Genomic DNA, 13481 nt, shown 5'->3' with positions numbered 1-13481 from the left:
TGATACAGTGGTACTGTAATATTAGAAGTATACTCTTAAAAAGATGCTTCTTGAAGTGTTCTTTAGTAAAGAGAATGGTTCGGTTTAGAACCATGAGTTCAATACAGAACCATTTTCATGCTTAAATGGTTCTCTACATGGTGAAATGGTTCTTCAGATTGGTGGAGAATGTGTTGTATATGGTTCTATATAGCATCATAAAGGGTTCTGCTTTTATTATGATGTCAAGCTTGTTATAAGAGAAGCACCTTTACCAATATCTAGAGCCTTTTTGATGCTACACTGAATCATGTATAATAAATTCTTCATCAATCTAAAGAACCATTTCACCATGCAGAGAACCACTGAAGCATGCAAATGGTACTAAATATAGCCATTCCCTTTACTAAAGAACGCTTCAAGAACCATCTTTTTTAAGAGTGTAGAAGCTCATCAATAATATAAAGTGCAGAGTGGGGTGACTGTGTAATAATAGTAATAATAATAATAATAATAATAGAACATGTTTCCTGTGAGCATGCACAAATGAAAAAGTAAAAAAAGTACACCCTGCTAGAAAACAGCATAGACCAGCATATGTCTTGTGTTTTGATGCTGGTATGCTGGTCAACCATCATGACCATGCTGGGGTGACTGGATAAATCAGCACCAGACCAACATAAACCAGCTTAGACCAACAAGTTGGTTTGCTAGTTTGTGCTTTTTCAGCAGAGTATATAGATACAAAGATAGATATACAAAGATATAAGACGATCAGACTTAACGGGTGCTTGCACACCTTCACTAAATCCAGAAATAAGTCAAATAAATACATAAAAACGAGGCCACAAGCCACAAATGTGAACACTGGAACAGGCTGTGTTTGGCGAATCGAACGAATCGACACGCGGTCAGGTTCACTGTTCCAGAAAGTTCAAAAGAACCGAGTCAGAGAATCACTCGCAGATTCGTTCTTTAACGCGTTTGTGTTAACTGCGGTTCAGACTGAAGCTTCAACGCACTTTAACGGTCATACATGGCATCGGGGACACCGTGAGTGTCTTAAAGTTTCGAACTTTACTTATTTTGCTTTTGTTTCCGACAGTTAGGGCGAGTTATAAGGCAAAGCTTGCGGGATAGGCTGATTATTTGCAGCATTAGCAGACGAGGCTATTCGAATTGTCCGTTCCACCTTAAATGGTGCAGCAGTTAATGTAGCTGCTGCACCATTTAAGGTGGAACGGCTATATTTGAATACACAGTTATCCAGCATTGTTCGTTCGGTTTTTCAGCTTTTTAAAAATACAACAGACAATATAGGTTAAAAATAAATCTATTAAGGTTTATTCATCGCTTTTAAAGCTGATGCACGGATATATTAATAATATAGGTTAGGTATCATTTGAACTGTTAGCTATAGTTGAAGTTAGCGCGCAGGCGCTAACCGTTAGCTAGCTCTGTTAGCTGTAGCATTTTAGCATTTTGGATTTCATTTTGTGTATTTAAATGTTGCATTTTTGCTAGTATTGTTATAATATAAACCCCAGGCCGATGGAGGGTGTGAAAGCGGCCTCTCCGAGCACCGAGCCCCGCCGATACTGCCCTCCTACAGTAAAGCGTTGCGGAGGCTGAACAGGCCGCCGCCTCCCAGCCCGAGCCGCGGCCTACTGCCCTGCACACAAACACGGCTTGCGCTCTACACCAGTCCGTGGCTTTTCGGCCTACACTGCGGCTCCAAAAGACATACGTTTATTGAATGTGTTTGCTCAGTATTATTACGATAATAATACGTTTATTTATTTATTTATTTTAAATAAGAGTTATGAGCGTTTGAGATGAGTTGTAGAATAACAATGTAATCTTTACATAATTATTAATCTATATTTCAAGTTGTATCAGTGAAGTAACTTACACTTATGAAAACAAGGATTTGGGCTTTGTCTGATGGAATAGAATAATTGCTGTCATTCTTACAGACACAACATAGAAACTTTTAAATGCGATTTAATTATGTACTTATTAACTACAAAGACTTTATAGAAATTTCTGTTTTTATCTGCTCTTGATGGAAGCCTTCAGGTTCCTCTTTTCTATGAACAGCTTAAGTCATCTCACTTTAGGAGTCAGATATTAGACCATTTTCTAGAAATTCCCCCATAATTCAGTGTGTGAGATGTAAGCAGAGTTATTCAGAGTGGTTTGGTGTGAAATGGTTCAGATTTCTTTGCAGTGGCGCTGATAGGAACCAGAGGTCGCCATGATTACAGCACAAATATAGACATTTTATTTACTATCCAAAACCACTGGTGAACCTGCACGTGTCTTCTGGGTTTTATATGGAATGTTGATGATGGGGGGAAAATAGTGGAAAATCTGAAATTATAAGTTTTCTTTGGAGACTCTTTTGCCTCACAGCGCCCTGCATGTATCCCTCCACCATGAATGGAAATTTGGATGTTCTCAAAACTATCATAAAACATTGGGTGTGTCTCAAAACCTAGTAAGCTCTCTACATAGACAGCATTTTACGTCACAATATGCGCGCTCCCGACAAGAAGGCTGTCCCAATTCTTAGATATCTCAAATATGCTGCCTACTGAGGTCTCTCATTTTGGCCAAATATCAAGAGAGCATCGGATGTTTCCTCAGCCGCTGAGGCAATCCCGCAATGCAGCGCGGCGCAACTTTTGTTTGAAGATGGCGGGCAGAAGCGCTTCGCCGAGCAGCAACGTCATCTTCAAATTTAAGTTATTCTGATTTTCTGGGGTATTTATCTGTTTTCTAGTCATATACGTGCTCAAATAGCCTATACTTTCCGCGTTTGACCACAACTATTGTCTATTTTGCTGTTTCATTCAGAGCAAATACAATTAAAATCGCTATATCAACTGCCAGAGCAGGATCCATGTTGGCTAAATGTGATTCTGACGGCTGAGGTAAGTAAACGCCGGTCTCGTGCAGTGGGCGGGAACAAGCGGCGACGTCACTGCTGTCTAACTAGAGCGTCTCATTTATCTATCTTATAAGGATAGATGACGGTTGAAACGCTGCCTACTTAGACAGCTGCCTATGTAGACAGCGGCTACTTAGAGAGCTCACTAGGTTTTGAGACACACCCATTGTCTCAGTCATCAGGCAATGTATTCATAACCATTTCATGTAATAACTGTCTGTGAGGGAGCTTTTAGAGGTGGACTTCTGGTTCCTGTCACCACCGTGAACAATTCTGACTCGGTAGGTTTTTCAAGAGCGGAGCTTTTCGCACCAAACCACTCTGAACGACTCTGTCTACATCTAAATCAGCTAATTAAACAATTTCTGAAAAATCAGTGGAGTTCCCTTTTAAAGGAGTATTGTAGCATTCTTCAGCTTAAGCTCCATCTGTTGCATCTGTAGCGTTTGTTTAATAACCACTGACCGTTATTGTGATGCAATTTTTTTTTTTGTTTGTGGGTTCAAACAGAAAATCCAGTAATGCTAAACTGATGCTCATTTTGAACGAAAGTCAATGGGCAGATGTTTTTTTTTTTTTTTAGGTGCCTGAACAGTCGATGGGACCAGCCCAAGACAAAAACAGACATGCTGCAGGGCATTCTAGGAAATGTGTCCCATGCACTGTCATCCCATGTGGCTTCGGCTCCTGTAGACACGGTGTCTGCAGGTCCTGCGGCAGGACCTCCAGGCTCAGCGGTGCCCGGGCACAACCCGCCGCATGGAGGGGTGGAGATGGCAGCAGCGATGGCGGCCAAAATCAACGCCATGCTGATGGCCAAAGGAAAACTCAAACCTCTGCAGCCCTTACCCAGTAAGGTACAGATCACACTTCTACTGAGGGCTAATTCAGTCATCTGAACATTATAAAGCGCTTTTTAAATATTGCCATATTGCCCACTACACTTTCAATAGTATTACAGCTTGTCAGAGTGACTGTGTGCATCATATAAATGTTGACTTTGTGGGCTAATCGTTGCAGCTCTAATGTGTGTTTGTTCTTGTTTGCGGTGTGTACGTATGTCCAGGCACCCCCCTGTGTTCCACAGCCTGTCAGCACTGAGGAGGTAGTGGTGACTGAAGTAGACATTAATGATGTTCCTGTTAACTGCAGGAATCTGCTCACTAAAGGCAAAACCCAGGAGGAGGTCAGTCTCTCTGAGTCTGTCTCTCATAAAGTTGATTATGTGGTTTCTGACTTTTTTAAATAGTCGTGGACTGAAATGAGTGTCAGTTGAGTTACCCTTTTAGCATTGCTGATGTACTTTAGTCCATGTTTATGGATAAGTGAAGAAGTTTTTGGTTGTTTTTTGTGTGTGTGCAGTTACTTAAATGTGTCGTCTGATCTGCTGTAGATTCGGCAGTACAGTGGTGCAGTGGTGTCCACGAAAGGCGTCTACATGAGTGATGCTGAAAAATCTGCTAACACAGGAATGTATGTATCTGGTTATTATGGGCTGTTATACAGTTTTTAAGTTATTTATGTCTCTAACTGTCTTTGTCTGACTCTATTTAGAGAGCGACCCCTGTATCTGCATGTGCAGGGACACACACAGGAGGAGGTCAACAGTATGTACACTTCTTAGTATTCAGATTTTTTATTAGTCATTATTTTTAATAGAAATAATAGTATTACAAAATTTGCTCATTAGCACACTCAGCAGTCAGTACTGATAGCCATTTGTAAAATGGTGGTTTGAAACATGTCAAAGCTTTTGCCGAGTCTCCATTTCGAAGTGGCCGTGTCACATGATTTACACAAACAAAGCTCAGTTGAACTCTTGTCACATCTGTGCCAACTACTGATCTCTGATCAGCTGTCATAAACATATTAACATCACACACAGGCTGTAGACAAATTCAGTATGCTAATGAAAATGATAATATTGTGTATATATGCTAATGAATTGGGGTTTTGTGACTGTACACCAGTTTGACCACCAGGTAGTGCCAGCGTGCAGAGTTTGAAGTACTTTGTAACTGAATCATTTTTCGAAACGAGGGGTTCCCATGGTTCAAGTGATTGGCTGAAGTTTGTGACCTGATTGGCTGTCGTGTTAGCTGGTTGTTGATTGGCCGTTGTTTTCTCCTCAGAGGCCGTGATGCGGATTAAAGAGATCATCTCGGAGGACGTGTTGCGGGCATCTGGTGGGCAGCAGCCTGCAGTGATGCCCCCCATACCGGTTTACCCGCAGCCCACCCGACCTGCTGCACCCGCGCAACCGCTGCGGCCTCATCTGCACCCTAATGCCAACACACGTCTACCAAACGCCCCTGTAATGCCCGCCCACAGACCCCCGCCTCCACACTCGGGGGTAGGTACCACACACTTAACCTTACCCCACTCTCTCTCTCTATCTTTCTCTCTCTGTGGAGGTTAATGAAGGTGGGGCCAGTTAAGATCATGTGGCTCTCGCTGATACTCACCTCCAACAGCAGATCAGCAGCAGAGAGAAACTGGCCGGAGATCAGAACATCCTGTCTTCACTCTTTCTGCTCACACAGTTACACATTGCTCACTCTTACTGTTTCAGGATTTGTTCGGAATCATAGTCGACTGGAATAAAGAAAATAAACGAGTGTCAGAGTCATCTGTATAAATTAATTTATTATTATTGTGCCTTTAGCAGCTAGGTGTAGAGATATTAAGTTGTAATTTACAATAGGTATATAGACCATTCTCACATGTCCACTTTCATTAATGAGGAGGCTTAAATAGTAGCGTTACGCACTGTAAACACTGACTGATACTCTCTGGAATCATTACTGTGTTCCTAAATCCATCAGTAATTCAACTAAACAGCCTCACCTGAGGTTCCACTCAATCATGTTCAGTCATGTTCAAAAAATCATGTTCAACCTCAGCTGAAAAGCTCCGCATGTCATGCGTCACATGTGTTAATGAAATAACCGATTAAAAAAAGGGTAGAACTTGACTGGAAAGCCAACGCAGGGCTGAGCAGTAGGACAGATTTACTCACGTTAGTGATTAAAAATTATTGAAGATAAATATGAATTCACTGGCATGTTTACAGTCCAAGAGATGGTCACCAGAGGTTTGATTTAAAACTTCACTGTAGCTCGGTGATTAGTTAACTGTAATGTAGAAATATGATGTCAGTTTACTAGTTATGCTGTTAAGGGCTCTTGCTTACGGTGCAAATGTTTACATTACTGAATGGGAAGAATTAAAGACTTTTTTAGACTTTTTCTCCCAAGAATGAAGAAAGTTTGTATTTTATTTATATATATATAAAATACATATGGTCTATATATATATATATATATATATATAGATATATATATATATATATATATACATACACACACATATATATGTGTGTGTGTGTATGTATATATGTGTGTATATATATATACGTGTATATATATATATATATATATATATATATATATATATATATATATATATATATAATATGTATGTATGTATGTGTGTATGTATGTGTGTGTGTATATATATATATATATATATGTGTGTGTGTGTGTGTGTGTGTGTGTGAGATATATACAGTGGTGTGAAAAAGTGTTTGCCCCCTTCCTGTTTTCTTGTTCTTTTGCATGTTTGTCACACTTGAATGTTTCAGATCACCAAGCAAAATTAAATATTAGGCACAACACAAGTAAACACAAAATGCAGTTTATAAATGAAGACCTTTATTATTAAGGGAAAAAGAAATCCAAACCTACAGGGCCCTGTGTGAAAAAGTGGTTGCCCCCTAAACTTTTCCATTCAGAGGTGGACTTGCTGGTGTGTTTTGGATCATTGTCCTGCTGCAGAACCCAAGTGCGCATCAGCTTGAGGTCACGAACAGATGGCCGGACATTCTCCTTCAGGATTTTTTGGTAGACAGCAGAATTCATGGTTCCATTTACCACAGCAATCATTTTTTCACACAGGGCCCTGTAGGTGGATTTCTTTTTCCCTTAATAATAAAGACCTTCATTTATAAACTGCATGTTGTGTTTACTTGTGTTATCTTTGTCTAATATTTAAATTTGTTTGGTGATCTGAAACGTTTAAGTGTGACAAACATGCAAAAGAATAAGAAATCAGGAAGGGGGCAAACACTTTTTCACACCACTGTATACACACACACACACACACACACACACACACGCGCTGTAGGCGGAAATTCTATAGCGCTACTATTTATAGCCGGATGTGACGGCGCAGTGACAGTGAGAAAGGTCTATTAAACAGGCTTCTGTTTAACAACAAGAAGCTTAGTGAGTTGATTTTTAGTATGTCACTGTTGGTGAATAGCAGCAGAAGCAAGTCCTCATCTGTGATGTTTAAAGGAAAAATCTAACATTCTTTACTTACTTTGTTAGTGTTTAGCAGCAGTTGCTAGCCTTTACTTACTACACTTGAGTAAAACGAGTTCTGTACATTGATAATGGTTTCATTAGTAATTTGCTGTTAATTTATAGCAGCAGATGCTAATTATTATTTTTCCTTTATCGCAATTGATAGTCAGTTAATAGGACCTATTAGTAGCTTGCAGCAGATGCTAGTCGTCATTTGTGACTAAATGAAAAATAAACTAGCGTTCTCCCTTAACCCCTTGAGGAACCACCTTTAAGTGTGCAGGTAGTAGTTCTCTCTCTCTCTCTCTCTCTCTATATATATATATATATATATATATATATATATATATATATATATATATATATATATATATATATATATATAAATATATATTTTTTTTTGTATTTAGTTAATATAAGTTGTCATTTATTGTAATAAAATTTTAACAGCTGCTTTTACTGCTGCTGTGTTTTATTAAAATCAGAGGCTAGTTTGTAGCGTCTCACACTGTCACTGCTCGCTTTCCCTCGTTATCGCCCCACCCCTCAGATTATTCTGAGTGTTCAGTAACTGTTCAGCTGGCGAGACTGTGCGCTGGTTCTGACCGTTATAGCCATCTGAGCCATCTCTCTGCGCTCAGCTCAGTGTGGAGGTTTGGTGGGGGGTGTGGTTTAGTGCTACTGTAGAGTGTAATTGATGTGCCTCTGGTGCTGGTTGCAGAGTTTTGTGCACACTAAGATATTTGTAGGCTTGGACCAGTCGCTGCCGTCCTTCAACGTGAATGAGAAGGTGGAGGGGCCGAACGGTTCGTACCTGCAGCACATCCAGACGGAGACGGGGGCACGCGTGTTCCTCCGGGGGAAGGGATCCGGATACATCGAGCAGGCCTCGCGCAGAGAGTCCTTCGAACCGCTGTATCTCTACATCAGGTACTGACCGCTGCAAAGGCTGAACGATACGCTAAACATTTAACAGCACGATACTTGATGCTACTCTGGCTACATGTTCTGTATCACGATTTTTTTTTTTTTTTGAGATTTGTGAACAGACAAAATGCATCAATAAAACGGCAGGACGTCGTTTAAACAGTTCAGATAAACTATGCAGTAACAAGTAGCTTATTGGTTGGCTGGATATGCTGTTAAATCAGTTTGTTGATTATTGGTTGCTTTTTATTTATTTCTTTATTTTCCTTCCTAAATAGTTTTAAGTTGAAGTGATTCATTACATGTTTTTTTTATAGTTCTTTTTAGAAATTTTGCCTGTTGAATTTCAGTTTCAACTTGTTTACGAACTCCTGAAATATTACTAATCATATGCAAATATCGTCAGATATTGATATTTTTTGGTGTAGCCCGTTAACATCACACACATTTACTCTAAGACTAAAACACTGCATACTGGCAGTGAGTTGTTCTTTGGGTTTTTCCAGTCCTCCACTACTGCAGCCACATTTTTTTTCTTCTGTATAAACAATGAAAAGAGTTTAATTGTTCTGCTTATAGTTAATGATTAACTTGTTCTTTTATTTACAGTCATCCAAACTCTGCTGGACTGGAAGCAGCTAAGAAGCTCTGTGAGAGTCTTTTGGAGACAGTGAGTGTTTATTCGTTAATATTTAATATTAACCATCAAAACCGTCACGTTCCTGCTCATATTCAGCACCACTGAAGCATGGAGAAGCATGGTTAGTGTGTTTGATGGGGTTTGAGTGGTAATGAAATTGTGTTGCAGGTGAGGGCAGAGCATGCGCGTATGCTGTCTGTGTACACGGCGACGGGTTCCACACAAGGTGAGTCTTTCACACCTGCACGCTGCTCCGGATCAATCATCCCTACCTCGATAACCTGTCTGATTTAAACTGTTTTCATTTCAAAATGTAGTCAAGGCAGCCAAGAGAGTGCTGGAGCTACGAGGCCTTTCATCTGAGACATGTGAAGCTCCACCACATCTTTTCAGACTTTTGCTAACATAGTCATCGAAGTTCTGCATGTTTGAAGGAGAGCGCTAACTGCTAATTCTGTTACATCAGCTAGAATAATGTAGCTCATTTTAAAGCTACGTTCACATCAGCAGTGACTTTGTCACCCAAATCGCTGCTCGTTCGTCGCCTGTGGGCATTTTTGGTTATCTAGGAATTAAATAAAGGAGTGTGAAGATAAAGAGCGTACCACCCTGCTCAATGCTCTGTTCCTATTAGTAATCATCACATTGCTTCGGTTGAACTTCGCTCATCTTTGTCATGTCACCGACTCCACCCAGTTCATGTCACCAGCATTTGTGCTACTTCCTGTCGTTGTACCAGCGCTCATTAAAAATGAACAACCTCCGGCCTCTTTGTTGCGACGTATCGCTGCCGGTGTGAACACTGGGTTATGTTGTTTCACTGGGCTGATGTTTTGTGTGTGTGTGTGTGTGTGTGTGTGTGTGTGTGTGTGTGTGTGTGTTGTAGTGTACCCTACCCATGGTTACTCCTCCAGCAGCAGCTACAGTGGTCAGTCCTGGTACGGCTACCCGTCTAACGGCTACGCCAGTGCTTACCCATCATACCCAGCGGCAGGAGGATACTGGAACAGACCCAGCGGACCCTCGGGCCAGACCACCACCAACACGCCCCCACCCGCACCCACACAGGGCATGGTCCAGTACCCCGTCTGCCCTCGCCAGTCATCTTCCTTCATCCTGCAGGTCCATCTCTAATTCTTAGTAATGAATGCTGTCGGTATTGATCAGTGATCACACAGTAATAAGGTACTGAATTGTTGAACGTAATTGGAGATGCTGACCGTAGTAATAATTGTTTAATAATCATTTTCACAGTGTAGAATGAACTTGATATGGCAGAAAAGCAAATATCATAAATTAACAAGCTAATATTCTATAATGTGGATTCTATTGTCTTTATGTTAATACAGCATTTGTTTATTGTGGAATTTGTTAATCGATAATATTTTTTTTACCTGCATTGTAAACAGTGATTCCAAACTCAGCTGTCTTAAAACATCAGGTTCTGTTTGGGAGTTGATGTAGATTTATGAAGCTGCAGATTTCTGAAGTAACTCACTGCAGTTCACAGACCAAATGTTTTGGGTGTCTAGCACCGTTCACATGTTTAGCAGGCTGAAACTTCTCCACAAGAGGGCGCAGTTGGCAATCGCACAACTTTTGATGCTCCGTAAGAGCTTCACGTCAGTGATGCTGTGACTTATTCTTTTGTGTGTGTGTGTGTGTGTGTGTGTGTGTGTGTGTGTGTGTGTGTGTGTCAGAATGAGAGTGGTGTGTCAGACTTGGTGATAAATTCCTCGTCGAGTCCTCCAGACTGCAGGAGCCCAAAGAGACACTTTATAGAAGAGAGTAAAGATGAGAAGGAGGAGACAGAGGTACAGTCTGGGGTGGGGGGTGTTGGACTGTGTTGCTGGCTTCCTCCAGTTTAATTTAATACTTTAGGCTGCGTTTACACAGCAGGTAAAAGTGGCCCAAATCCGATCTTTTTCTTCATATGTGACACAGATGTGTTATCTGTGTGGCAGTGTGAACAGCAAAAAACGCACTGAATCTGACATTTTCAATTCCGATATGAGACGCTTTCATATGTGGTACTGAAATCCTATACGTATCCAATCTGCGGCATTGCGACTCTGTCTGAACAGCCAGAATTCATGCGACTTTTACGTCATAATTTCGCGCTGCTGAGACTCATAAACATTTAGGCTGATGTTTCTGTACCAAAAAATTAGAAGAGACTCATCGCAACCGCTCTGTGTTCGAAGAGGTTTCGAACGAAACAGCTGCAGCATCAGAGAAGAGTTTAAAGAATCCGAGGACATGAACCAAAGAAGTGGCCGTGGCCAAATAACGAGCCCTTTTTACAGCGAACTCGAACACATTGTGGGTGATGAACCCAGCTGTCAACCATTGGAACTTTATACTCGCTCATGTGATGCTGGCGAAGACGAAACTGAAAGCTGCGGAAGCGACTGGTGTTCGCCGGCTGTCATGACTGTTTACCTCTGGACGAGCCGCCACGTGAAGCACTGTTCTTTTGCGCATGCGGGCCGGTGTAGAAGCGTGATTTGTTCAGACTAATGTCGCATACAGGTCACATTTAAAAGATAATGTGAACAGCCAAACCAAAAAATCAGATTTGGTGATAAAATCAGATTTGGGCCACTTTTACCTGCTGTGTAAACATAGCCTTAGTTATGTTTGTGTGTGATTTAAGATCAAACTTGAAAAAACTGAATTTAAACATGGCCAACATTCGTTTGAGGCCTAATTCTCTCTGAGACAAAGTCTGAGATGTAGATCATTCAGAACGACATGCATTTATTCCAGGATTGTAAGTCAGTCTTTGGAGGACAGTTTTACAACAGCACAATAATAATAATAAGTAATGGAGCCGCCATGATGGGAGACACATCTGACAGTAAAGAGTGTATTGTAATCTCAGTAAGACAGCAGGATGTTCAGAGTTATAAACTCTGTTTGTGTTCACACAGCTGAGTAATCCTGATCCAGTGGAGGCCGAATGCAGTCCCGAAGACTGCAGTAAAACAGACAAGTAAGAGCGCCCCCTGCAGCACAGCAGGGTTACAGTCATAGTGAATCAAACCTGTTTTCCTTCTGTTACTGTGAACGTGGAATCAAACCTGTTCTGTTACTGTGAAAGTTTAATTAGTTTCCCTGATTTCAACCCAAACTGAAGCCTGTCTAAAGCAATATGTTTGTGTTTTTTTCTTTCCCCTTTAGTCAGTCAGATTCCTTGCAGTTCAGATTTTTTATGTAGTATGCTCTGCCATCTGAAGGTAGATTAATAGAAGCTACAGTAAATTGACTGATTTATTAGGCTAATCCTTTGGTTTGTGTTGTGTGTAGGGTGTTGATGCCCCCCCCTCCTGCTCCGGTGCTCCCAACAGCACGAAAGAGGCCGAGAGAGACTGAACAACCTGTACTCACACACTTGGGTATTTTTTATTTTTTTCCCTTTTTCTTTTTCCACCATACACACACACGTGCTCGTGTGTGTGTGTGTGTGTATATGTATATGTGTGTATATGTGTGTGTGTGTGTGTGTGTGTGTGTATGTATGTGTGTGTGTGTGTGTATGTATGTATGTATGTGTGTGTATATATATATATATATATATATATATATATATATATATATATATATATATATATATATATATATAGATATATATAGATAGCAAAATACTCTACCAAGGTAACTTTACAGCAAAAATTACTTACTTAATGTAAATAGTTTTTTTTATTCAGCAGTTTTGAAGTTTTGTTGTAAGAGTAGTATTGACCTACTTAGAAGGAAAACGGTGAGCTAGATTATCTGGAGTTTTAAGGAGCCTGGTGCTGAATTGTCAGTCATTTCTACATTCAGCCTAGATGTGAAGCAGCTGCTACTGCAGCACTCAGTCTGGCTTGAACTCTGCTGAAACATGTTGGACAGCAGCAGTTATTGTCTAAATGAATCTCTCCTCTCTCTCTCCTCTCTCTCTCTCTCTCTCTCAGTGGAGGAGGATGAAGATGAGGTAAAGAAGCTGAAGGTTTTAGATTCCTCAGGTCTTGTCCCGTACGGTGGAGACTCCTCAGATGAGGAAGAGGAGAGGACTCGCAGTGTGAGGAAGAACAACGCATAGAAAACACACATATATATATACACACACACACACATACACGCACTCAGACACACAGTTCAGGATGAAGCGGCTTTGATTTACGACTGAATTTTCCCTCAGAGCTGCTCAAGCGGAACTTTTCAAGTTTTGGAAAACGGTGAAGCTGTTCCTATGGAATACAGAAATAATAAAATAATAAACTACAACACTGCTGTGCTCTGAATTTTTTTATTAGGTTCACACTTTTAGTTTAGTTCACTGATACATTAACATATTAGCTTAGACTTTGAAATAATTTTATTTAATATTTAATCATGTCAGAATCTTAATGTTGTTATTAGTGGTGTGTGAAGTATGCTGGAGTGAAAGTGGAGAGACTGTTGGTGAATGTCACTCCAGTGAAAGTTTTTCATATTTTTGCTGAAGTACAAAAGTAAAATTGAGTAACAATCTACCGTTTCTGTGCTTGTGTCTTCAGTAAATGTGTAAACTTTCAATCCCTAACCAAACTGCTGTTTTTCTTCATTATTGAAGGTGTATCAGGTTCCT

At 40.5% G+C, this 13481-nt stretch overlaps 1 protein-coding gene across 1 annotated transcript; it reads left to right on the top strand.

Annotated features, from left to right (window-relative positions):
• The first annotated feature begins 922 nt into the window (after window positions 1-922).
• LOC118803965 (KH homology domain-containing protein 4-like) lies at window positions 923-13384 on the top strand. The gene is made up of 14 exons (XM_036564531.1): window positions 923-1032; window positions 3516-3789; window positions 3999-4118; window positions 4326-4405; window positions 4487-4539; window positions 5065-5285; window positions 8021-8229; window positions 8836-8896; window positions 9035-9092; window positions 9753-9988; window positions 10567-10680; window positions 11800-11861; window positions 12176-12264; window positions 12826-13384. Exons 1-14 carry the CDS (start codon window positions 1016-1018, stop codon window positions 12951-12953), a joined length of 1722 nt encoding a protein of 573 aa, XP_036420424.1. The 5' UTR covers window positions 923-1015; the 3' UTR covers window positions 12954-13384.
• The last annotated feature ends 97 nt before the right edge of the window (window positions 13385-13481 follow it).

The sequence above is a fragment of the Colossoma macropomum genome, unplaced genomic scaffold (assembly GCF_904425465.1).
Source record: "Colossoma macropomum unplaced genomic scaffold, Colossoma_macropomum, whole genome shotgun sequence".
Taxonomy (NCBI): domain Eukaryota; kingdom Metazoa; phylum Chordata; class Actinopteri; order Characiformes; family Serrasalmidae; genus Colossoma; species Colossoma macropomum.
This window is presented reverse-complemented; position numbering and strand designations above follow the sequence as displayed.

What these genes read in the sequence shown, in the direction of transcription:
- LOC118803965 (XM_036564531.1), top strand. An exon ending in CCGCTGTATCTCTACATCAG is followed by an intron (nt 8,230 to 8,835) that starts GTACTGACCGCT and finishes TTTTATTTACAG; the next exon opens with TCATCCAAACTCTGCTGGAC. An exon ending in ACCTGTACTCACACACTTGG is followed by an intron (nt 12,265 to 12,825) that starts GTATTTTTTATT and finishes TCTCTCTCTCAG; the next exon opens with TGGAGGAGGATGAAGATGAG.